At 39.2% G+C, this 27,647-nt stretch overlaps 2 protein-coding genes across 2 annotated transcripts in view; one reads left to right on the top strand and one right to left on the bottom strand.

Annotated features, from left to right (window-relative positions):
- LOC140147453 (uncharacterized) overlaps positions 1 to 16,441 on the bottom strand; it is a 62,135-nt gene extending 45,694 nt beyond the window's left edge. Inside the window, 1 exon segment of the mRNA XM_072169231.1 lies at positions 16,174 to 16,441. Coding sequence (XP_072025332.1) covers positions 16,174 to 16,275 — 102 coding nt within the window. The 5' untranslated portion in view covers positions 16,276 to 16,441.
- Positions 16,442 to 16,679: 238 nt separating this feature from the next.
- LOC140149025 (E3 ubiquitin-protein ligase RNF4-like) overlaps positions 16,680 to 27,647 on the top strand; it is a 33,639-nt gene continuing 22,671 nt past the window's right edge. The window contains exons 1-3 of the mRNA XM_072171169.1: positions 16,680 to 16,800; positions 22,134 to 22,183; positions 22,880 to 23,015. Coding sequence (XP_072027270.1) covers positions 22,172 to 22,183; positions 22,880 to 23,015 — 148 coding nt within the window. The 5' untranslated portion in view covers positions 16,680 to 16,800; positions 22,134 to 22,171. The remainder of the gene's footprint in view (positions 16,801 to 22,133; positions 22,184 to 22,879; positions 23,016 to 27,647) is intronic.

The following is a 27,647-nucleotide window of genomic DNA, read 5'->3' as shown; positions in this document are numbered from 1 at the left end:
AGTTTTTAGTAATTTGACCTCAGATGACCCCTTGGTGACCTCAGATGACCCCGAAATAACCGTCTGAAAATTTGACTCTAAATGTTAAGTGTACCCACCAAGTTTCAATCGGGTATAAAATTATGCACATTATCTTGAATGTGACTGCAAACAAATGTTAACTGCGCAGATTATTTAAAGCTACTGTTACATATTCTGTTCAACTGGAAAGCTACATATTCTGTTTGAAAAAGAAATATTTATTTAAATATGGCTAAGGGCTGGGGTATGAACGTTTGGACAGTATTTATTGTGGGACATTAGAGCACATCAGACATATCGAATTGCATTCTGAATACGAAGAATGTCATTTTGATATCAAATAATTTTGATTTTTTGAAATTCGCAATTTAATACACATTTTATGGCAAATCATTAAAAATTGATATTTTTGATATTTAACAGTACTTGAAGTAAACTTTACAAATCTGATGATTTATACTTAAAGTGTATGTAGGTGGGATGAAAAGCCGACGATCAATTGAAAATTTTGACCTTTCGTATTGAAGATATGGATTTTTTTTTTTTTTTTTTCCAAAAAAAATTAGGTCTTTTTGGGAAAAAATTCCATATCTTCAATATGAAAGGTCAAAATTTTCAATTGATCGTCGGCTTTTCCTCCCTGCTACATACACTTTAAGAATATGTCATTAGATTTATATAATTTACTTCGAGGACTGTTATATATCAAAATTTGAAAAATATCAAATTTTTATAATTTGTCATAAAATTTGTATTATATTGTGATTTTCAAAAATGAAAAATATTTGATATCAGAAAGACATGCTTCGTATTCAGAATGCAATTCGATAGGTCCGAGGTGCTCTCATGTCCCACAAAAAATACTGTCGAAACACAATAAACGCTCATTTTAGACCCCTTTGTTCCTTTGTTCCTAATTCATTGTGGTGTGAACCAGCGACCACCATATATCGCGTGATCATCCACTCCATTTGACTTACGTGTGTGCAAAGTGGTTTTTGACCCCCTTGCTTCAAATGGCCGCCATTTTGTAATTAGACCATGGATGTTAATGCCCTTTTCATCAATGACAGTCCAGACATAGAGGTTTACAAATATGTTCAACTTATTTCAATACGTGTTTGCGCTTTTGAGAAATAAACCATCAAAAAAGTGTAAACTTTTTAATGGCCCACCCTGTATGTCAGTTATTCTACAGGATCGGTAATAATTATATGTTTTATGTTATGAATAGTGCAAGTTGAAGTTAGTGAGTTTGTGGTTTCGTAAGTTATGTACAAGAGTGTTCTCTGGAAGCTAAAAGTGACGGGTCGTCCTCGAAGTATTTCGACTGTATATCGGAGTTTAGCGATTAGTACATACATCGAATGTATGGAGCCGGTATAAACCATCTCCATACAAACAAGGTAATATAAAAGTTCTCCAGAGAGTCAGTACAAAATGTGTAAACGTAAATACAGTCAGATTGTCATCACTTTTTTCTACATCTTATCGCATTCCTTCCCACACAAATGTTGATTTAAGAGGGTCACACGAGTGTTGGAAAGCCACCTGCACTAAAATTTTACGGAGTCTAAATGAGTTAAAAAACGATGAAAATCTCACCATCTCTCAACAAACACCTTCGTAAATTGTTTATTTATGTCAGCATGTTGACTTCCCATCATGCATCATATTGACCTTGGTCTATTCATAACTTCGTGGCGCCGTGGCTATTTGTCACTTAACTACAATATCATTACACGCAGTAGCGCTATGTCTCATTTATATTCAGTTGCAATATTTTAAACACGACAGGTTGTTTCTATATGAAATAATATAATTTTGTCTACAATACATGTTTATTTTTATTCCTTTTAGTGACTGCACTTATATGATAATGTAGATCTAGTTCTCTTAGTCGTATTGATATTATGGGTTCTTACGCTCATTTGTGGGTTAGCCTCTTTAGCGTCGTTTAAGGAGGCACACAGGATCACTAATTATCCATTATTATTCACCTCATAACTCGAAAACTATTTATGTAAAGTATATAAAAGTATACATTTTTTGAACGGAAATGAGCTCATCAATCCATTTAAAATGTCAGTTTTGGGTCAAAAGTACAATTTTCGAGAAAATCCCAAAAAACGGCTTTTTTGACCAAAAATTTTTGGTCCGCCATAAAAAATTATTTGAAAATCAAAAACTGTAAAACATGAATTTTATTAATTTAGACAAATAAATCTAGAAAGCGTTTTTTTTTTTTTACAAAATTTTGTTTAGTTTTTAAAAAAAAAAAAAAAAATCAGTAAAAACGTATGACCCGTGTTCAAATTTTTGAATCATGGGTGATAAAAAAGTTCTAGGCCCTAATTTAAAAAATGAAAAAACACTATCTAGATTTTGGCCATATCTAAACGTTTGACTTAAAAACTTACCTCAGTGATGCTTCATTTAGACGCTATGGCGGACCAAAAATGGTTAAAAGTGGTCAAAAGTGAACTTGCCGAAAATCGCGATTTAGAAAAATACAGCGGATTTTAGGTCCATTTTGAAGATTATTCCATAAATATATAATCCGTGACTTGTGACGTTTGGTCAAGTTAGAAAATGAGAAGGGCGTCCAACTGCAGCAGATTGGCATTTTTTGGTGATTTAGAAGGTAAAATATACAATTTTACTAAATTATCCGTGCACATTCGGCAGATATTTATCCACATGGTGTAATCATTTTATTTACTGCAGTCTTGTTTCCATGGTGCAGCAGAGCTTCCGGCAAGGCCGCAGCGGCACACAAGGCGTCAGCGTCAGCGTTTGAGGAGCGACAGGGCGCATGGACAGAGAGACAGGTTACGCTGAATAAGTTGCACAGTGCATGGTAGTGTTGCCGCGAATCGAAACCATGATTATTTAAGCACAATTTTGTCCTGTTCCACAAAAAAGATCATGCTCTGTATTAAAATTTGCGGACATCAGAACATTAAAAGTAGCATAGAATAACTGACAAGCAATTATTTTAGCAGATAATCAGGAAGTTTTTTTTTGGTGTTGACAAATATTGCATTTTATGTTCATTGTCCTTTTCTGAACCGCAAACATGATGTTGTTACTACTCGTTGCTTTTTCTTTTTAGTTAGTGCTTGAGAGGCACCACAACGGCCCGTCCGCGCCATTTTAACGAGATTTTAACGCCCGTTATAGCTAGGCCTACACCACAGGAATCCCAAGTAAAATTTGAAAAGATTCTGATGTGTCGCATTACTCAATATTCCGCTTTTTGTTATTGTAATTGTTTGTAGTTATCATATTTTATTTTTATCTTTTTATGTAATGTCAAACACATACAAATGTCATATGCCTATTAGGCCTAAAGCTACAATAAAGTTGTAAAATATTTTGTACCGCATAAAAAGTGAATAAAATACAACAACAAAAATTTAAAAAAAGTGTGTCTGTTGTTGTTTTCAATCAAATAAACGTGTAAAAATTGGGGTAAAAGTTGTAATATGTCTTGAATAAACTTCTTGTAAAACGGACAAAAAGTAGGCCTATATATTATGTTAAACGGGCAAAACACGGAGAGGTCACAAGAAAACTGAAAAACACGGAAATTGACATAGCCTAACAAAACCGAATTTCAAAAGTAGAAAACGGAACACTTGTGGCTTTAAATTAGATTGTGGTTTATGCAGCGCAGTAGGCCTACCGTATAGGCATCATGCTGTAAAGAGCGTTTTAAAACACTGCATGAAAACATTCACGAAAAATGCTTTAAAGCAGTTTACCTTTTAAAGTATGCAGAAAACATTATAAACGTGAAAGTTGAAAACCAGGCAAACATTGCAAATAAAAAGGCATTCGGCCAAAACATTCGCAAAAAGTGTTGTAAAACCAAAAGCTTTTACCGCAATCCTAATCAATCAGGAGAGAGAACGCTTTGAAAACGAATCTTAAATCCGTGTTTTAATAACACTTTGAAACATTATTCAGGGCCTTAGGTATCTAATATAGGCCTACCGGTAGTCGCTGCTTGCCTATTTTTATGGTCTTCAAAATTAAGACGAGACTGAACGACCAGAGGCCCCCGAACCAAGGCTGGGACTGCATAAATATAAGCTAATATAATAGGCCTATATTCTTGTCCAACTACACCAACTTGGTAAATCAAATAATAACAATGAAATGAATGATGAATGAATGAATGAAATGAAATAAAACAAATTTTTAAACATAAAACAATAAGCCTAATGATGTACGGGCTAAGTCTAGCCTACTAGCAAAATATTTAGGGCCTACGTTTTCTATCGTATCTACCAGATTGCATCATCATTACAGGGCTTCTTACGGGTAACTACTTCTTACAGATAAATTTCATCTTTTCAAGTTCAGAATGAAACTTGAAAAACAAAATAAAAACAAACAAAAAATTCACTAAATTATGTTCATATAAAAAACCTATAATTTATACCACTATATCAGCACTTTTTTTTGGCGAAATTTATCGAGTAGGCCTACTGATTCTAGGATGGGGACGGTGGTGGTCTGTCGGCCCGCAGTTTCGCAATGCAATGGTGCAAGCTTTACCTACCTTGGAAGAGATCAATACGATAAAATACGGTAGTTATCGCGATTGGCGACTCCAGCGCCTCAATCAGCAATCACCTCGCCCATCCAGTTTATCATGTGTGCGTGTCTTTGCTAGCTGTATACTGTATGTAGTGCAGCTTTGAGAACGCGATATATTGCGGAAAACAATGATTTATTTGCTTTTGCATTTTGACGAATTTTTAATGAAAAAGGGTCTTTAAAATAGCTTTTCTTATGGTTCAAATTTTAAGATTTCTTTAAAATCTATTAATGACAAGATAAAATACGGTTTGAAGATGACATTAATGATGAAAACTCAATTTTGGCCATGTAACACTTCAGTGATCCTGTGTGCATCCTTAATTCGTTTATATTGGCTACCGGGACTTGGCTAGCGGGATTTCTGAACTGTTAATAACGACTGCGACTCAGGAATAAAAGTTCACAGGTCATTGTAGTTCCGGCGTAAAAATCATGTGCGAATAATGTAAACATGGCCTCTTGAGCTAGTTAATCTGTGTTTGTCGGGAATTCTTTTCATTTTTTCTCCCGTTTACTTAACGCATACTTGGTCGCATGTCATAAGTTGGGTACAATTTCCATTACATGGTCAAAAATGACAAAAAATGTATTTTTGGATATGTTGTATATATTGACAACATCTAATAATTAACACCATCTTTAACCTTATCACATGCTTAATTTTTGAGATAATGCTTAATTACCAATTAATTAATACACAGGTGTCTATGTAAATCTCAATTTTCAAATGCGTTTTTCTCAAATCGGACCTCAATTACAAAAATGACTGTAAAATTTTTATTTTATGCAAGAATGTCATCAGATTTGGAGGATATGGTCTCAATACATTAATGCTTCAAATGAACTATTTAACATAATTGTACGTATGTTAATTACATTGTTAAGGTCAATGACCTTTTTACGAGTAATTAGCGAGACGGTTATTCTATTATTAAGGAAATGAATATCAAGAAGAGAAATGTACATTAGCATGTTGCTAAAAATACTGAAATTCAACTAGGATTTCATTAAAAAATTTAAAAAATGGAACATTATAACCATTTAAGGTGGTACTACACCCCTTGATGAATTTGTGACTATTTCTCTCATTCTCTCAAAAAATAATAACACATTGGTAACAAAAGTTATGTAAATTATAGGAATATTTGGAATCAAGTTACTTAGTTACTACACTGGAATTTCAGTGACTCGAGACAAGCGGTATACTTTATTTATGATAAAAGAGGTACCGCTAGAATGTACCTCATTTTTTAACTTATATAATGAACCCCTTTGTCTTAAATCACTGAAATTTCAGTGAAGTATATTGATTCCTTACCCCAATAATATACATAACTTTTGTTACCAGTGTGTACACAAAATGTAGTAATTTTGTAGTTACTTTTTGAAAAAAATGCAAAATTAGTCACAACATTTATCAGGGGGTGTAGTACCACCTTAAGTAGTCAGTAATTGTTTTAGTTGTACAAATTCAACATTCAAAGCTGTCAATACATCAAACCCTCACTAGATTTGAAAAAATAACCAATAGTTATGACATGCTGACATGTGAAATTTCACATAGGCCCTATTGCACACTCCCGCATCCGCCTGCTCCACATCCGCCTGCTCCTCCACCCCTGGCATTTTTCATTTTAACTGATGTGATTTTTTTACTGAATAATGTATAATTATATGCTTCAGTAGATTGAAAGAGTATAAAATTAGGCTTAAAATGAGGTATCAACCACTGCTGTAGGATATGGGGTTACGGAAAGCCAATCAAATTTGTATCACAATTTTCAGAAAAGTGTAATCCCTCCACCCTTTTTGCATACCCAACTTATGACATGCGACCACTTACTACCAAATGATTAAGACTGCTCCCTAATATGTTGTGACAACATCAAAGCAAAACGAATGAGTGTAAGTATTGTCTGAGGTTAGATATTAGTGAGGTAAGCATATCAAAACAACCAATTCAAAACTCAGATTCATGTATTTTTAATGTACATGCGTGTGTGAGTAAGGATTGTGAAAAGCCGTAACTCACACATACGATGGGTGTAAGCGATTAGCAGGACACATTAGACTCGTTTCGTCGCTTGCCAGTGCTATATACGCCGTACCTATGTATACAAGCTGTATCTAGGACTAGCTTGCGCCATTTTGGATGTCAGTGGGAAATACACACTTAACGATTTGCGCAAAAAAATTCTTTAAAATTTCATCAAATGCATTTTAGTGTCCAAAAAGGCAAAATCATCGTCAAAGTTCTGCCGAATTCTGCACCCTTGCAAAAAGTTCAGAATTCGAATCGGGAATAAAAACACAAAATTACAATGTTAAACATACTTTTGGCAATAAGACATATTACCAAACAATATAGAATAGAAAATTCGACATCAACTTCCTGATAACACTCTTGTACATAACTTACGAAACCACAAACTCACTAACTTCAACTTGCACTACTCACAAAATAAAAAAAATATTAATTATTACCGATCCTGCAGAATAACTTACATTATTGTCAATTTCATGGAATCCTGTTGCTGAGAATCGCAAATTTCACAAAGAAATGTCAGATACGCTTCATAAATCACAGCTGTGAAACTCGCTCACATTTGCAGAAAAGCCAAGCCGCATGGCACCAGGGCGTGACGTCATGGACGTGTGCAAAATTTCCGACGGGCGCCATACATAACCTGTTGGTACAATTACCGAATAGGGTGCAACTTGCTCGACTTGAGTCCAGTCCTCGTTTTACTGAGTTTAGGGTTAGGGTTAGGGTTTAGGGTTGGGGTAGGGCAGCCTTGTAATAAGTAGGTATGCCAGGTGAATTTAAATTTGCCATCAAACTGCATCATTTTATATATCAAATTAAAGCCCTTGAGTATACGTCGAACAACTGAATACATGCACAACGTGTGGACCAATATATTTTTGTAAACATTTTAGGCCTATAACAAAATGTATATTTTTGTACATTTACAATTGTACAACTATCGTTTCTACCCTATGACCTATAAAAGTTACCTGTTATCAAAGTGTCCACAAAAAACTGGTCATCGCAAGTATCTTTGATGCTGAAAACTAACGATATTCACGCAGGGACAGGCCGAAAACCTTACCTCGATCATCAAATCCAGCCCATGCATGTCATAAATAATTCATTATTCCATTGTGTAAATGTCACTGATTGTGTCCATGTATTGTTATTGCACCTACGATAGCAGAAGTCATGCTGAATTTATACTCGATCGCTGGATCAACACGTCTACAACCAGGTTGTTAATGTAACGGAACCCCAAGTATGCTCCTCAGTAGGCCTACTAATATTGAAAACCGTCATTTAAACTTCGGCAGCACTAATCACATTTTTATCATATTTTATAATCTATTCATTTAAATCTTTATTTCATTTGCTTAGGTATCGCGTGCTTGCTTTGCAGGCGCAGCGCCAGACATAAAAATTGCGCGACCTAATTACTTGCGCGATATAGAAAAGAAATGCCGTTTGTGTATCTTGGAACGGCTGAGTTGCGGCCAGGCTTTGTACCGGGTGGGCGTGTATTGCATGTCTTGCAACTCACACTTCGCACTCGGACATTCTGATACTAGATTCGCTGATCCTTTTTAGGATCAGCTACGTGAGTGTTGTAACAATTCGTAATGATTCGTATTTAATATAATATCTGACTGGAAATGTGCTTTTAATCTACTTATAATTTTTGTATACTTTTGGATCACGGAGACTCAGTAAGCGCGGATTAATTCCGAGTGAGTTGTCCCTTATGGCGTGATCAGGTTTTTGGCTTTTCTATTTTTAACTTCAGTCAGATAAATAAAAATACGCATCGTCGATCATTAATTTCTTTAGTTAATTCATCTCATTAATTGTCACGATTTTCTAATCAATACGACGGCCTTTTAATAAATAAATAATATAATAAATGTATTTGAGAGATCGGCGATAGAGTCCGATACTCTAAATTTCGTCATCCATTTGAGCGTGGGAAATTACAGCAATCAGCTGTTTATTTGTAAACAAACCCACGATGATTTAAGCTTTTATGCCGATGCACTCGTGACTTTTACAGGATGAAGTGACTGGTTTTAGTGATTAAATAATGTCGTTATTTTGCTGATAATTTCAGTAATGAGATTGGAATTGTAAACTTGATACGTGAATATTGAATATATTGTTGTGCATTGTGAAGCTTATAGTTTACGCTGGGAAACCAACCAGTACAATATAATATTGATAATTTTATATGTTGTCATGAGTCACTTTTATTGATCTCATTTCTTTAATTAAGTTACTTAAAGTAATTAATTCACAATCTGTGGCAAATCACAATCAATTCTACAACCATTTTCATAATTAACGACCAGGTATTTATGCTATTTATGATCCTGACATTTAGGCCTATATTTCAATCGATCCTCTGTTGGGACTATCACGCTACCATTATACATAGTCCATATTTGTATTTGTAGGCCAAGGCACATCCGTTTCATTTGGGGGCAGCGGTGGGATAGAAAGTCTTTTTATCAGATTTTCGACCCGCATAAAATTGGCTACAAATAGTGTTAGTAAAGGATCAAGTAGATTTAAACGATGGATCAGTAACGTAAGCATAAAAACCTCATGTTAAAGAGCAATTAACCTCAACAACTTCGAAACTCGAAAAGCAACTTCGAAATTCGATACGTGTCTCGAAACTTGAAAATCGGAATCGAGATCACAATGAGGTGTTCTTTGATACCGACTTGACACAAAGTTAAGGGCATTTGACGACAATACTGTAAATAAGCAGGTCAAACCCTTCATGCCAAGAGCATACAGAATCTGTCAAATAATTTGGCTGAAGTCAAGAAAATTGAACTAATGCCATGACAGTCACCACTGCCAATTGCAACGAGTCTTCGGACTCAGACATGCAAGAAAAGCATGAACAATGGCACATAGCCTCTTTACACAACAAAGTTGGTCAAATTGAAGCAGCTATAGAATGCATTGTCAAAATGTTGACTGAAGCTCGTTTCAGTGATCCAAATGTGTCGGCTTCAAAGTACCAAAATAGTAACGAGCAGGATAACATGGCATCATTTAATGAAGCCACTGCACACTCTCAGTCTAATGACTATGAGCATGCACCAAACAAGCCTGACATCAAACTAGATAAATATGATGGTACAACATCATGGTCCAATTACCTGCTACAATTCAACTGATAGCAGAATACTATAATTGGAACGATTATGATAAAGCTATGCATTTAGCTGCAAATTTAAGAGGTACGGCACAGGGAGTATTAAGTGACGTGAACGTTTCAAAAAGACACAACTTCCAATCACTGGTAACTTCCTTGAACTTAAGGTTTGGTCATGAAAACCAGGAAGAATTATTTTGGATGAAATTAAATAACAGAGTCAGAAATCCTAATGAAACTTTACCTGATCTGGCTCATGATATTCGCACACTGGTTAAAATAGTCTTTCCTACAATGCCCGATTCTTCCACACAAGAATTAGCAAAGAAATACTTTGTAAATGCTATACAAGATAGCCGGGTAAGACTGAACATTTTACATGCCAAACCTGCCTCTTTTAATGCCATGGTACAAAAAGCAGTGGAAACAGAGTCTTTTTACAAGGCTGAAGAACTCAGAAAATGTCATGTACATGTAGAGTCAAAAACTATCATTGACAAAACAATTATCGACTTGATAGATGACATTTCGAACGAAATAAATCAGGTACATGTACAAACAACACCTGAACGAGTAAAGAGAAAATCTCCTTCAGCTCAAAGGCGAGCCTGGAAAAGGCGAACTATCCGTTAACTTATAGAAACATTATGGTGGCTTCACATGTGTAACATGCGCAGTTACACAAGTTTCATGGTTACACCTCAAACCATGTTAAGAATTGTCACCACAAGAAACAATGAAAAGAGGTTTAGTGACTTCACATGTGGAAAGTAGCACGAGTTTCATGATGTATTTCATGTTAAGAATTGTCACTATAATTAATTAATATCAAATCAAATGTTGAAGAGTGCACTTACCGAGGGCCCCGGTAATGGCATGAATTTTCTTTTGATTTGGTATGATGCAGTTCAAAAGTATAATGCTTTTGAACAAATAATAATATTGTTCAATAACAACAAGAACAATGCATTTAACATCCTCAGCTCTGTACAAGATTTTCATTGTACACCGAAACTTGCAATAATTTGATTGCAAATGGTAATTTAACTTACCTGTATAATACTGCTGCTCTAAACCTGACTGAAGCTACATGGCTTCAGTGTAATTTTGTATGCATAGCCATAGACCTGTTGTATGGACACAACAACGCATACATTGTACGATTGAGCAGACTAAACTGAAATTTGAGGTGTCCGCTGACTCATCAAGAGAGTCAAGAACTCTCTAATCTAACACTACAGCAGACATAAAACCCTCAGAAATTGTCATAGAATACAGAAAGTAACAAACCAAAATTACTTTCGACATTCATGTGGCACCTCACTGGCATCAGATGTTTACAACTACCAGGCGACAACGATGGTGTGATGTTTCCAGATGGATGTTCGAACAGTTCTAACGACTAAATCTATGAAGACGAAGTTTGAAAGCAGGCTGTTCTACGTCGCTACGACTCATTCTCACAGACATTTTCACAGACATTTTCAAATTACTGTGGAAACCTCAAAAACTGAGAACTCTAAATAAACCACCTACTAGCCATGCACTACAACTACAAGCAGAGGAGGAAACTACCAAGAGCAATTTATCATTTGCAGAACTAATGAACTTAATTAAATAATTTCTTCTTGTGTTGTGCGATTCCTGATAGAAGTGCATCGGAGTGGCAAAGAAGACAACGACGAAGTCGAAGACATTATTGGCGAAGAAGATTACAACTTCAGTGCAAGTGTTCCAGAATACAGTTCCTACCTGAAGAGTCTGAAGATGGAAGTTCAAGATTGGACACAGCCTGACACAGTGACAGTCATCATCAACCAGGAAGGATGGATAAACCTTTTTATATTGTTTGATGAAATGAATTTGTATGTTTATTTTTATAAGCTTACATGTCTGCATAAAATTACATTTGTTAACACTTTACCTTTCAGTCTGCAATGTTTCACCATGTAAAAATACCATTCTGTAGTCAGTCAACTTTATATAGAGAGACATTATAATATAAATCCACAGAGACATGGATGGATCGTCTTCAAGCAGTGTTGAAAATTTCACATTTTTGTTGTTTATATTTCTGGCCATGCTGGCTGGAAAACATTGCTGGAAATCTTTAAATTGTTATTGGTGAACATCAACCATACAAGTGTTGATGTAGAAAGTAAATTGCTCGCCACAACATGCAACTGTCGGTACATTTCTATTGTAAATATCGTACAACTGTTTTATTGATTTTCAAATGTTATTGTTTGGCGATCAGCTGTTTCAATGAATGAAAAATGAAATGACATACATGTACGTGTGCGACGAACTCTTCATGCGGATACACATGTGTGTACATGTTTACAACTGTACATGTGTGTTTCCAAGGTAAATTGAATGTTTCTGGAGATAAATTTATCTCACATGTTTGAAGTATGTTTTATTCCTCAACATAAAAGGGATAATTCTTTTCAATTATTATTTGTCTTTACAAACACGTTTAAAAATGTCTTTATATAGATGTGAGAATCAGAATTCGTACCAGAATTCATTATTTTGGCTGCTCAATTTTGCAAATTCTAAAAACGCGCCGAAAGTAGTTCCTGCTTATGGGATACGGGCTGTCAGTAGCAGCTCAAACATTTGCGAACATGTAAACATTGGAAATAATTTGAGCACGAACTGTTTTTGTATTTTTTCAACCATCTGTGTATTTCATAATTCTGAATACAGTTCTCGTGTGCATTTAACGAAATTCAACTGAGTTGAGTAAGCACTAATTAACTCTCGTTCTTCATGACTTTTTATACTGTTGTCTTATTTTTTTTGGTAAGCTTAAAAATATGTGAATGTCAATGTAATTTACGATGAACCAGGAGATGACTGTAGATTTGCTATCCTGTGACATTATGATGTTGGATGTCGAAATAGTCCTGATTCCTGAGATGAGATTGGATGATGGTGGATTCCTTTGCTCAGGAATGGCATTACTGGTAATTGTGATGTAGGACTTGGTTTTGTATAATGTGACAGTAGATCTATTGTCTGATAACTGGTGTCTATTTTATTATGTATATATCTTTTCAATATTACCTCGTATTTTGAGGACAAAATGTTTTCTTAGAACGGGGTAATGTAACGGAACCCCAAGTATGCTCCTCAGTAGGCCTACTAATATTGAAAACCGTCATTTAAACTTCGGCAGCACTAATCACATTTTTATCATATTTTATAATCTATTCATTTAAATCTTTATTTCATTTGCTTAGGTATCGCGTGCTTGCTTTGCAGGCGCAGCGCGTGACGCAAATTTGCGCGACCTAATTACTTACTTGCGCGATATAGAAAAGAAATGCCGTTTGTGTATCTTGGAGCGGCTGAGTTGCGGCCAGGCTTTGTACCGGGTGGACGTGTATTGCATGTCTTGCAACTCACACTTGCACTCGGACATTCTGATACTAGATTCGCTGATCCTTTTTAGGATCAGCTACGTGAGTGTTGTAACAATTAAGAATGATTCGTATTTAATATAATATCTGACTGGAAATGTGCTTTTAATCTACTTATAATTTTTGTATACTTTTGGATCACGGAGACTCAGTAAGCGCGGATTAATTCCGAGTGAGTTCTCGCTTATGGCGTGATCAGGTTTTTGGCTTTTCTATTTTTAACTTCAGTCAGATAAATAAAAATACGCATCGTCGATCATTAATTTCTTTAGTTAATTCATCTCATTAATTGTCACGATTTTCTAATCAATACGTCGGCCTTTTAATAAATAAATAATATAATAAATGTATTTGAGAGATCGGCGATAGAGTCCGATACTCTAAATTTCGTCATCCATTTGAGCGTGGGAAATTACAGCAATCAGCTGTTTATTTGTAAACAAACCCACGATGATTTAAGCTTTTATGCCGATGCACTCGTGACTTTTACAGGATGAAGTGACTGGTTTTAGTGATTAAATAATGTCGTTATTTTGCTGATAATTTCAGTAATGAGATTGGAATTGTAAACTTGATACGTGAATATTGAATATATTGTTGTGCATTGTGAAGCTTATAGTTTACGCTGGGAAACCAACCAGTACAATATAATATTGATAATTTTATATGTTGTCATGAGTCACTTTTATTGATCTCATTTCTTTAATTAAGTTACTTAAAGTAATTAATTCACAATCTGTGGCAAATCACAATCAATTCTACAACCATTTTCATAATTAACGACCAGGTATTTATGCTATTTATGATCCTGACATTTAGGCCTATATTTCAATCGATCCTCTGTTGGGACTATCACGCTACCATTATACATAGTCCATATTTGTATTTGTAGGCCAAGGCACATCCGTTTCATTAAGCATCGAGCACGCTGACTGGCTTAGCAATTATCAAAGTAGTTTTGTAAACCAATCAGGTTAGACGTACTTTACTGGCGGGTCACATTAATTCATACCGTAAAAGGCCATCGCGTTCATTGATTGGCTTACGATTGCGAAGAATGGTTTTTGCAACCAATCACAAAACGGGTTATAAATAAATAAGGCAGCCGTCGGAAATTTTGTACACATCCATGATGACGTCATGCCCAGCGCCACGAGGTAGCCGGAGCCTTCGCTTTTCTGCGAAAGCGAGCGAGTGGTATAAAGTCAGTTTCACACCTGTGATTTATGGAGCATATCATAAAATCTCTGAGCACATCCACAGCGCATTTGACAGATCAAAATGACATTTGCAATTCTGAGCAACGGGATTCCATGAAATTGAAGATTATGTAAGTTATTCTACAGGATCGGTAATAATTAACAGCTGGTCTGCTGTATTTGAAGTGCATATTGAAGTTTGTAAGTTTGTGACTTGTTATGTGCAATAGATATTACAGGAAGCTTAAATTGGCACGCTTTCCTGCAATTTGTCTGTCGCTTGCGAAAGTTATATTTGGAGTTCAGGGCACGTCACACCGAGTGTGACGTGACCTCGCTGGGCATAGCCCTTGAGTAAAGAAAGCCAAAACTGAAAACCTTTTTGTCATAGCACTTTCCGTGGCAAAGTTACATCTTTTCAAAGATCGACTTTCATCAAAAAGATTCTGCTAGCAAAATTCCCAAAAACAGCATTACGGGGGTGTTTCTAGATCTTAGTCTCATGATGATAGCAGCTTTTTTTAATGGAACTGCTATCAAAATCCCTCTAAAATTCCATGTGTGAGTGTCTCATCACCATAAAAAATCATATATATTTGGGTCAAGTGAAGCACCGTATTTCGTCAAATGAAATAGTCGCCCCCCCTATAATAAACGCCCCCACCACTTTTTTCAACCAAGATGTTTCAAAAATGCAGATATTTCCATGCTATCTTGTGTAGTAAGCTTACCAAGTTGCGCACATGGTCGATAATAGTGTCAATAATTGGCGAAAATCTGGATCAGAAACCCCGGAAGTGAGCCAGAAGTCAGTGTTTCTAGTTCATAGTTCGTCATTTTAGCGTGTGTTTTTACTTTACCTAATGATTTTAACGGGAATTATTGTTCTAAAATTGACCTTGAATAAACGCCCCCCCCCCCCATTGGGAAAATGTAACGCCCCCGGGGGCGCTTATTTGACAAAATACGGAATAGAAAACATATTTATGTAGGTTTCCTTGACCGACCTGTTCTTGAAAAAAATTGAAATTTCTATGTAAATATGTATTGTGTTTGGTCCCCGGTCTAGGCGAATTTCGCTGACTAGCAAATGTGTTAACTAAGCCTAAGGTTTGCCTGGCATACCTACATGCCTAGCTATAAAATAAGACTATAGAAAAATTATCAAATTCGTGGACATCATGGAACATACTCTTGCGTGGCTGTGCGTAGTAAGCAGTTGTACGCAGATAGCCTTGCTAATATGGACGCGTAGAGTAGCGTTGTACGCGCGTGTAGTTAGCATGATTAGTCGTGGAGTAACAAGCGTAGTTGAATGAATGTTCCACGATGTCCACAAATTTAATATTTTTTCTATAGTAGAGTTGCACCCTATTCGGTAATCGCTCCAACCCGTTTTGTGATTGGTTGCAGAAAACATTCATTGCGATCGTAACGTACGCAACGTACGTCTAACCTGTTTGGTTTACAAAACTACTTAAATACTTGGAAGCCAGTCAGAGTTTCCATGTCTCACATGCTCAGAGATGAGTATTGCAAGTTGGTAAACAAAAACACATCCAATCAGATACTAATTTTGACATCACCATGATCACGCCTCCTACTACCTAATATAATATCATATTCACAGGCTTATCATGCAATTTTTCTTATGATATTCACATGTAATTTTTTCAGATAAGCTAAAATATCAGCAACACAACAACTTTTGTTTACCTGATCTCCAGCAGCAGAAATCTGCTTTTGTTGTCGACTGGCCTTGCCACCACCCCGTTTGTTTCGACGTCGTTTGGAACGTTTTGAATCAGCTGAACTCATAATTGAGGTATTAAGGTGCAACCCCAATATCAAAGTCAATATATAATGCCGATTTTAATCGGAAAATACAAGTAATATCGAGTCCAAATGGGACGAAAGATTCAGTTTTGTAACTCCATACGAATATCATAGAATCCAATATGGCAGCCCTGCCTTTCCGCACTTCCCAAAATCCACGAATATTGGTTCTAATAATATATTTTTTTTTTAATGCGAGAACTAATTTCAAACAAATTAATTCAAAATAATTATTAATAATATAAAAAAAATTTCTTTTACTTAAATTCTATTTATTTAAGTAATTTGAGCATATTTATTGCTAAAATATTTTAAAATTGTGATTGAGCCTAACAATATCTGCACTGGAGAAATGAAATTAATTGGAACAAACAAACGCAAGAACCGGAAGTAAATCAGATGAAGATGACATTTCTTCTCAAGTTTTAGTGCTTGCAAAACAGATTTTGAGAGGCATTGTTTTCACTGTAACTGTGCGTTTGTCTGAAAATTTGAGTAATTAACAAGGTACGTCTGATAGTATTATTTACGACCAACATGACCAAACTTACAAACATTAAAATTGCAAAATGATTTGGTCGCTAATCGAAAAAAAAATGTTATGTTGACATTTGCAGTGTGCCACTGCCAGTGCAGGCAGAGAGATGCCGCGCAATAAAAGTTGCTTTTCATCATCAGCATGCATGCATGATTCAATCATGTTTATTCATCATTTAAGGGTTCATTATTAATATTATTAAACGACTGTTTATGCTATTATTATTATTAGGCCATTGGATTGCATATTGCAATATGTGCAAAAACATGATGATGAAAAAAACTTTTTTTATATGATTTAAAAATAATGATTGTAATGAACTTGTGAGTCATGCATGATTCAGCGCAATTTCGAAAAGTCTATCCTCAGTCCAGGGCTGATAATCGACGATGGATATGAGGATAGAACATGGAGCTATTTCAAAACCAGTGCTGTATTCCCCCAGGCCATTGGCGATTTTTTCTGAATGCGATTTAACGCGGCGGCTGTGACTGTACTCTCATGACTCTAGACATTGTTTCTTTCGCGGAATTGAACATTTTTGATATGTACTTTGTTATGTTTTTTATAAATACAAGGAAAGAAAATCCAGATTTGTAAACATACTCAAACTGCACTATTGGATTTGATTTCCCTATTTCACTCGTGTTCGCAATTTAAAAGGAAAGAAAATCTTTGTTGTACCAGCAGGGTACACGCACGCAACAACGCGTCATGTGGCGTAGTCATGAAATTTGTTAACACACTATACGATGACATAGCAACGCTTATCTGCATGCTGCTGGCCATCCTCTAAAAGCACGCGTCATTCACACAAAACACAAAGCGCAGTTTATGTGGGTAGGTGCTGTGCCTAGCTATGTATACGCCACTCTGTTTCAATCCACGATGTTATGAGTCCCGCCTATTAAGAGCTGATCAGAGTATAAGTACACGATAACTCAATAAATACAGCATCTATAACATGCTCAATTGCTCATCGTAAAAAGCATGATCGACTCAAGAAACCATTTTTTTATATTCTGGTCTATTTCCGATTTAGGCAGCATTTTGTGCAAGTAGGCATAATTTGTGAATTTTAAGAAGTTCACTTTTAATGCCTTGGGGGGATTACACTCTTCCAGTTGCCATCCCCAACATTGTAAAAGTGGTATAGCATACAGCCAAGCTCTCCGCCTCCGCCGCATTTGTACTAATGATTCTGACTTTTCACAGCATGCTAGGGACCTCAAGAGGAACCTTACAACTAGGGGACACAGCGCACACAAAGTGCAGCAGGCCATCAACAAGGTCAAATCTCTTCCCAGGTCAGATGTACTGAAGCAGAAGCCAAGACACCAATACCAGGGTCCCTCTTGTGGTCACTTTTCATCCTAACCTCCCTCCTCTCCGCAGCATCACTAATGACAATCACCATATACTTCAAACCTCAGATCGGCTACAACGAGCGGTTCCCGATAACCCCATCCTGGCCTACAGACGTCCCCGCAATCTTAGAGATCTTCTTGTGAGAGCTGAAGTCCCCCTCTTTCTGATACTATTCCTTCCACACAACAGGGTACTGTCACATGTGATTCCAGGTGTGTTGTTTGCAAGGACCATATCCAAGAAGGGGAGTCTGTCACCAGTAATTCCAACAATTCCTCCCACAGGATCAGGGGCAACATCACCTGCACCACATCTAATGTAGTGTATCTCATTTCTTGCAGAGTTTGTGGTATACAGTATGTGGGAGAAACCAAGAATGCACTTAAGAAGCGGTTTTATGGACACCGGTCCACAGTGAAAACCAAGAAGCTTGACACCCCTGTTGGTGATCACTTTAACCTCCCCAACCACTCTATCTCCGACATGATCCTTCAGGGGATTGAGTCTTTAGGTAACCGTCCTGACACCGTCCGTGCCAGCAGGGGAGAAATTCTGGATGAAGCGCCTACGCACCATCCAGCCACATGGTCTCAACATCCAAGAGGGAAACGATTAACTTTGTTTTCATTATCATAATATTCCCACCCCCCCCCCCCCCCCAAAATTTTTCCTTCCTATTTTGTTATTTATATTTTCCATCCACTTTATTATTTTAGTTTTTATTTCCCTTTTACTTCCATCATCATGTATTATGTTTTTGTAGTTTTTATTTTTACCACACATTTTCATTTTTCTATTCAGCCCATTGTCTTCATTCATTTCCTTATCCCTCTCATCTCCATTCATGACATCCCACTTCCTGCCCCAATTGATAGTTCCCAGGAACCACTCATGTCTTCTATTGTCTTGCTAATTTCCTTTTCCTTTATGTCCATGTCACTATATATATGCATGTTTGTGTGTTGTCTTGTCACTTTGCCTTTGATAAAGATCCTGCTAGGATCGAAAGCTCAGGCCCCTAAACTTTGAAATTTTACTTAAACAGGCTATTTTTGTGGATAAGCAGTTTACAACAGCTCACCTTTTAACGAAAAAATAAAATAAAAAAGATTAGACAAAGCAAAACTACATTGAAAGAGTGTTTTTTTGTTATGATGTACCAAAAAATTACGTTATTTTTACACCAAATCTGTATTCATTGATGTCTTGCCTTCATTTAATGTGTGTCTATTCTTCCAGAAAATTGAAATTATTCCCTCACCCTACCGCGCTGTGTCACATCCGTTCCCTGGCAGATTCTTCCCCAACTGAGATCCCAAAAAATGGACCCAAAAGGGAAAATTTTAGGCTGGTTGCTATCTACAATTCTACATGTACTTTTCCTTATTTTCTTGTTCCCTCCCTTCCCTGCCTGAATATAGGTGTGTTGTCAGAACTAGAAACTTCTTTATACAACTGTTAGGCTAAGTAGTGAGTTGTTCTATTTTGTCTTCCCTAAAAACATCAAATTCTTTCCTAGATAGTACAGTCTGGACACTGAACCATTGCATCTAGGACTAATGGTAGGCATGTCCACTAAAAATTGAAGTACTTTTAAATTGATTCAGACCTAACTTATTGGATGGGAATTGATGAAAGAAACATTTTGGCGTTTAAATAATCTTAATCGGACGTTTCATTCCAGAGATATGGCCTTTCGAGTGTCACGGTTTTATATAGGGCTGCTAGAACATGTTAAAAAGTTAAAGTCCAAAAGGAATACTAACAGAAAGTGCAACTTTAAGGTACTTTTTCTTAATGTATTTATTAACTATCTTATCTGGAACATTATATTTGCTTATAACAACATGAAAATAAGATCATCCTGAAAATGTAATCGATTTTGTTGACATACAACAAAAACTATAAGACCTCAAAACCCATGGTTTGTTTGTTGAAACCTCAAGCATGATCATAGATGGCCGCCATGGAAAATATCTCCATAGAGGAGATGAACAATAAGTGCATTATTTCAAATGAAAAGCGGTAGTCTTAAACATTGTTCAATCTTTTAAGGTCAGCACATTTTATCTTCAAAATTATTATATTTCATCATGGCATAAGTTTGGTAACATTAATCACTACCAATTTTGAGAAATTTGCTCCAACTCAAAGGTGATCTTTACTACATTGAGCAATACACTGTGTGCATGGAAGCCATGATGGTCCCCGGTTTTGATACTCCCTATGAAATGGACATGGTAGTGAGAAGTGCACGGGAAGTGCATGATTTGAGATGGGCCGCGGTAGGCTTAAACATTCTTAAATTTCTTAACATCCTGCACATTTTGTCTTCATAAATAGTTAAATTTTATGAGTATGTAACTTAAGTTTGCTTGTCTGATTCACTCAAAATTCGGAGATAATTGCGTTTGAACACCTGATGCACGGAATGGTGTCACTTCAACCTGTTGTAGTTCTCATCTCATTAAATTTTTCATTAAAAAAAGTTGATCTCTTCATGCAGGAAGGTCCTCTCTATTTACTGACCAAACAGGAAAAAGTTTGGTGAATGTTTTCTGGTGGAATCAGGAATTTCTTGAAACACCCTGATATAGGCCTACATTTGGATCAAAACAAGTATGTACGCCATTTAACATGCCTGGGATTTCTTGTATCGATCAGTTTCTCCATAGACAATACGTGTGTGAGTGCACGCACACAGTAAATGAAAAATCGTTCTAGTGGAAACTGTATTGAGAGTGGGCATCCCTACTAATGGTTCAAAGGGAAGACAAAATCAGACTGTCAAACACCTCTAGGCTCTTTATTATTTTCAGTGCTAGTTGTGATTTATTCTTTACAGGGGTGTGAGAGTTCAGCTTTTTTTTTTTTTTTTTTGATTTTCAGCTTTTTTTGTACTGGTCAGTACATTTGCTCTGACAAAAGTATAGGATCTTCCCGATTCCCGAATCCTCCAACACTGCTAAATTTGTCAACTCGGGGAATTTCCCTTGGCCACCATTTGAAAGTAGGTCCATGAAGGGGGTACTACACCCCTCGATAAATTTGTGGATATATTTTTGCATTTTTCTCAAAAACTAATAACACACTGGTAACAAAAGTTACGTATATTATAGGGGCAAGGAATACAATTACTACACTGGAATTTCAATGACCCAAGACAAGCGGTTCGTTATTTATGATAAGAAATAAGGTACCGCAGGATGTAAACCTACCTCATTTCCTATGATATATACTGAACCGCTTGTCTTGAGTCACTGAAATTTCAGTGTAGTAATTGGATTCCGTGCCCCAATAATATACATAACTTTTGTTACCAGTGTGTTATTATTTTTTGAAAAAAATGCAAAAATAGTCATATTTACCACAGGGGTGTAGTACCCCCTTAAGTTATCGATAAATCCACTTGCATTGATTTGTGGGTAAAATATTGCCTCATTTCCAGGATGCAATTGGAAAGAAAACAACCGAAAGATTGGACCATTTTAAAGATGTTGGCACACGTGGAGCCCAGCCCCAAAGTATAACATTTGACCTTTTCCTTTATAACTTGAGAATGGTTCATCTCGGATAGTTCAAACTAATCCTTACGACTAGATGAATATATATGTTGGTGTTGGTTTTTAAAATTTTTAGCGATTTTGAACTTTGACCCTGTAATAAGTTTGATGACCTTTTCTTGTATTTTGCATGGGTTTGTTATTTGTTTTTCTAGACGTGTATACAGGGCCTTAATATGCATTGTGAACACAGAATTTAGGTTGCACTTTTTTGTACCTTTTCAGGTTTTTCAAGTGGCATGAAAGAAATTAATTTTCTTCCACCACAGATATTGGAACTGACCTTAATGACATTATTGACTTGACATCTAGCCTTAAACTATATTATTATGAATTTAAACAATTTATTCATAAATATTTGTTATTTGCAGGACATCTCCTCTTGGTAGACAGAAATACATATGATGAGATGAGCCGCAAGGTAATGCACATTTGAGTTTATACGTTCTTAAGGGGGTACTACACCCCTGGCCAATATGGTGCGTATTTTTGTATTTTTCTCGAAAATTATAGCGCATTTGATACAAGTAACGTAAATTATAGGGCAAGGACTACAACTACTGCACTGAAAATTCAGCAACTCAAGGCAAGTAGTTATTGATTTATTGATCAAATACTGGTTTTCCCTCATTTTTGACTGTAACTCCACAACTGTTGTCTGTGCTGAAATAAAATTTCCAGTGCAGTAGTTGTAGTCCTTGCCCCTATAATATACATATCTTACTTGTCACCAATGTGCTATAATTTTTGAGAAAAAATGCAAAAATAGGCACAAAATTGGGCAGGGGTGTAGTACTCTTAAAGAGCCAAAATGAGGAGGACTTCAAAAGTCACTGCAATAGTCACTGCAACTTCCTTGCCTGCTAGCATGTGCACACATACTTGGCTAATGGTCCGTGCTTCAAATAGTTGTACCAAAACAGTTGGCAATTTAAAGTGGTTGTAATGCTGTTACCTCAAGCTTGTCAAAAGACTAGTTCCCTACCTTTGTTTATGAACATTGCGGTCACAATCATGATTATACCAAACAGTCAATTTGAAGGTTTTTTGCCTCTGTGCATAAAAATGGCCTTTGATCTCTAATACAATTCCACTTGATTGACCTTTTACTCCATAGCTCCTGAGCAAAAGGTATAAAACTGAGCAGCAGGCAGTGAACAAGAGAAGGAGGATGATGGATAGAAGAGACAGTGAAACTGATGTATTAGTGACTGCAATAACCCATCCCAGGGAAGATGAGATTGAAGTCTTAGGTAAGCATATACATCCCAACCAAGCCCCTTCTTATGAAGCTTTTTCCATTGGGGTCCATTTGAACACCAAGATGGGTTAGGAGTAGTCAGAAGTAAGCCAGGGATTTTCGGGCGGGCTCGCGGGTACCGAGATAACGAGATTACATTACCCGGCAGGAAATACCCTGCCTGGGTGCCCTAATTTTTTATATTTTTTTAAGGTTTTTTTTTTTTTTTTAAGGTTTTGTAGTGTCCCAGGACCTAGTCCTAAAATGCTAGGATCATTCATGGTTGACCTAAAAAAAAATTGCATGATGTTTTGTGTGACTCAGTACACCGGTCGATCTTACCGCTTCCGATGTTGATTAAGATACTGCTTGCATCGATCCCGAGATGCGGAAAAAACCAATAGTCATTTTGTCCCACATAAATGAATAAATAACAAAACCCCCGATCCCCGAGTGGACTCACCCATTCGGTGACGTCACAAACGATGATCACCCCTTATCCTCCTTGTTTTCTAGATGAGATAGACGTGTGGATTTTTCTTTACCAACGCTAAGTATCATTACGAACCAAAGGATTTAGATATACAGTTTGTTTGTTACACTGAGGTAAAACCAACCAGTATAGTCGCTTAGGGAGATAGTTTTGACGACATTTTTCGCTAGAAAAGTGACAAAAACGATCCAAAAACTTAGCTTGTATGTGTGTTTCCGTTCGTATACGGGACACACGTTTTCAAAATGGCCGCCCTTAGGACGCCATTTTATTTTTGTTCTCACGTGAAAACAACTATAACAGACTAGTAAGTTACAATAGATGTTTGTACAGTACTGTGTATACATGTATGGTGAGTGATTATCGCTATGTTTATGGTGTGCTCTATCGTTATATCTTTCAGTACACGCGCCTGATGACGAGTTACTGCTAAGAGTGCGGTGGGTTTCCGAAGGGACCAGCCTGACAAAGCTTCCCCAAAAGGTTTTCAGTTTTTCATCCCTTTGTATATATATTTTTATATCATACCACTACATCAGCGTCAGCCACTGTGCGTGTGGGTCTGTTTATTGGGCTTGAGCTTGTGTTCGGGGTAGTGCTGTACGCTCCCGATTACTACAATGTCTAGGCCTTGTCAATCATGCCCTTCCCTTGTGCCAGAGTGGGACCGCATCCACTCTGCTACTCCCACAGGGATTGCTCTAAATCAAATAAGTGTGCTTCCTTTTGCATAGGCTTATCGGACATCCACTTCGAGGATTTAGAAAGTAGTGCTCGTTTAGGTCTTCGACACAGACAGAAAACGAAGACTAAGAAACAGAAGCCTACAGGTAAGATTGATATGGTAGGTACTAGCGAGGCCGGCAAGGGCCACGCTAAGGTAACCTCTGGGGCTCCGGTCCCGGGCAAGCAGGCGGACCCTCCGGGGACTGCTAGCGAGCCCGAAGGCCTAGCAGCCAGCGAAAGCACTGACTTTACGTCGAATCTAGTAGCAGGCAGCAGGGCGGTACTTGCCCTAACAGGCGAGTACCAGTCTACCAGTGAGATCTCTAGCGAGCTTCTTGCAGGTGGACACCCGTCTATTGCTGGCGAACGAGCGGGTCTAGCACCAGCGAAGTAGCCGGCGACGGACAGTATGCCAAGGGTACCCGGCTTGCCTGGGTTGAATCTAGCATACAGCGTGCAGCGGACTTGCCTCGGCCGGTCTGTAGCACGCAGCGTGCCAGTGGAACCCGGCTTGCCTGGGTTGATCCACGGCACGCAGCACGCCTTTCGTTCCCCGCAAGGGTCGAATGAAAACGCATGGGTTTAGCAGAGACGATACCGGGCTAACGCTTCAGGTGTAGTCTTAGCAGAACCAACTGGGGTTGTCACACGGCAGCGCCCCATGGTGGGACCGCCGAGTGATTCCCTGGGCCTTGGAATGGCTGCCGGCTGTCCTCCGGGACTGGCTAGCGGCTATACCGGGTTGGGCTCGCAGTCTCTCACGGGACAGCGACCCAAGTGCAAACAGTGGCAGCTACCGAGACGAGCTACGGCTTGACTTCAGTGGTAGCCACTATGCACGCCGCCCATAGCTGCCGTGAGTGGTCCGCCACACACAGCGACCTTGGGCGAGGCTCAAGAGGTTAGGGTAGGTAGTTTGAACAGCCTGGCTGATCAACAACCCACTTATGTCCTCGAGAGCCAGCAGAGCGTGGGTGATCCATTACAGTCAATGGGTCAATTACCTCTTATGATCGATCACTATCTATTCAGCGGAGCATGGCTCCATTGATTGATACTGCCTATTCAGGTAGCGAGGTGACTGATCGAGGGTATACACGCTCAGCTACCCGTGATACTAGGCAAGCTCCTTTTAGCCAAGGGACAGCCAGTATAGCGGGGTAGCCATACACACGGCTTGATCCTCTAGCGGGGAACGCTGTGAGGCATGGGTACAGTGGTGCGCAGGCCGGAGCCCTACCGGCACCTACGCTACAACCACGCAGGTACCGCAGTAGCTTTCGTCCTGGTTACCACAGTCTCTGTGGCAACAGGGGGAGGCGGTACTGGTACTACCGTTCCATGGGGTTTCCCTGGTGGCGGATCCTTTCAGGGTCAGCTACCAACAGGGTATGCCCCGTGGTATCCGCCGCAGGGTGGTTTCTTCCACGGTCTTCCACCGTGGCAAGTGCCGCCTAGCGTTGGGCAAGCAGTTGTTACCCAACCCGGCGGCGAGTGGCTAACCCTGATACAGCTCAGGGTAGGCCGCACACTGCTATGGCTAGGGCGACAGCAGCGAGAGCGTCGCGGATCCCGGGTGCTATAGCTAGCATCTCGGGTCTAGCGAGTACTCCCTCTTCTGCTGGTGTTCAGTTGGCTAGCCACACGGTGGCGACACCTCCCTGTCCACCTTCAGATGCCCGTCGTCAGATCTCTTCCTCATCAGAGAGTGAGTCAGAGTCTGAAGGCGAGGGAAAGGAGTCGGAAGATGAAACCAGTAGCGACTCACAGTCTGATGAGACTGTGCAGCTAGCTTCAGGTATCCTTCCCCCGCTTCCCCGTGAGGAACTCGCTAGCAATGGTCTGCCTGCGGACACCGCTGAGGTGATGAGCCGTGTGGCCCAAGGTTTGGGCCTGGCTTTCTCTCAGGAGGAGTCCGTTCAGGAGGACCAGGGCATCTTTTCAGTAGGATGCCCAGCTAGCGCTGCGTCCACACAAGGGTCGCCCGCACTTGCATTCCCGGCGGACCTCAAGGGTAGGTTTCGAAGGGCTGTCAGGCTCGCTGGAGCTTCGACGCCGCGTGCTTGCACGCTTCCACTGCGTGTTTCGCAGGAGGACTCCGAAACCTACCTCAGGGTCCCTGACATGGATCCAGACGTTGCCAAGCGCCTGCCGCTAGCGGCCAAGGCGTACGGGTCGTTCTCCCCCCAGTGGGAGGAGGAGCTAAAGCTCATCGATAAGCGAGCACGCTCGCGGATCAGAGTCTCTAGCGTCGCTACCACGCTCGCCGAGCACCTCGGTAGGAAGGTAGCTTAACGACCACGGGCAACGCCGAACTCTTCCGCGAGGTTAATCTGTTAGCGGTGCTAACAGCTAACCTCAACGAGAGTTCTATGGGCCTAGCCCATAGGATGTCCTCTCGCCTCAGGGAGACTGCCTGTCTGTCCCTCCAGTCAACTTACGGCTCCGACTTTGCTGATGCAATGAAGAAGTCAGACTCGGTGGGACAGGGGCTACTCTTTGACAGGCCTTTTAAGCGCTACGGTTGAGGACCGGGCAAAGAAGGCCACCAATGAGAGCACTCTGAAGAAGTCGGAGGCTGCCCTGACCAAGGGAAGGGCAGTAAGGCGAAGAAGAAGCACAAGAAGAAGAAGTCTTCTAAGCGTTCTTCAGCGCCAGCTCCGGCTTCAGCAGGACGCGCACCACAGACTACACCCGAGCCCGAGGCTACTCCAGCACCTCCCAAAAAAAAAAACTGGGAAGCGCAAGAGTAGTGCTGGACCGTATGGCAAGCCCCCTAAGAAGAGCCGTTCTTCTAAGGGTGGCAAACCAGATCGGTCCTGAGGGCACGGCGGTCGACAGTCCATGCCGGCAGGTTTGGACTTCCCACAGGGATTCCCCTGTGGGCGCCGCTGACAGCATTACGCCCAGAGATGGCATGCCATCTCACCGGGCGCCTGGGTATTGTCAGTGGTCAGTGGGGGTTACAGGCTGGAATTTACCAGCCACCCCTCGTGCGCCTGCACGATTCAGAGGTCCACGGTAGTGCCGCCAGACGGCCCCCAGCGTCGGGCACTACTGTCAGAGGTCACTCAGCTTCTCACGGCAAGCGATTGTCCCGGTCTCACCCCCTTTCACCAAGGGGTTTTGGAGCACGTTTTTCTGGCTCCAAAGAAGACCGGCGATTGGAGGCCATTCTGAACCTCAAGCCGCTGAACGAGTTCATCAGGCCCAAGAGGTTCAGAATGGAGACTCTCGCTTGGTGCTAGCCTGCCCCATCAAGGGTATGTGGGCGGCATCGCTAGATCTCTCGGACGCATATCTGCATGTTCCGATCGCACCTCAAGATCAGAGGTTTCTACGCTTCAAGGTACAGGGTCAAACTTACCAGTTTCGATGCCTGCCATTCGGCTTGTCCACCTCCACCAGAGTGTTTACACTCCTGGT

Source organism: Amphiura filiformis, chromosome 3, assembly GCF_039555335.1.
Source record: "Amphiura filiformis chromosome 3, Afil_fr2py, whole genome shotgun sequence".
Taxonomy (NCBI): Eukaryota; Metazoa; Echinodermata; class Ophiuroidea; order Amphilepidida; family Amphiuridae; genus Amphiura; species Amphiura filiformis.
The sequence above is the reverse complement of the archived record's forward strand: the minus strand, read 5'-3'. Positions and strand labels throughout refer to the sequence as shown.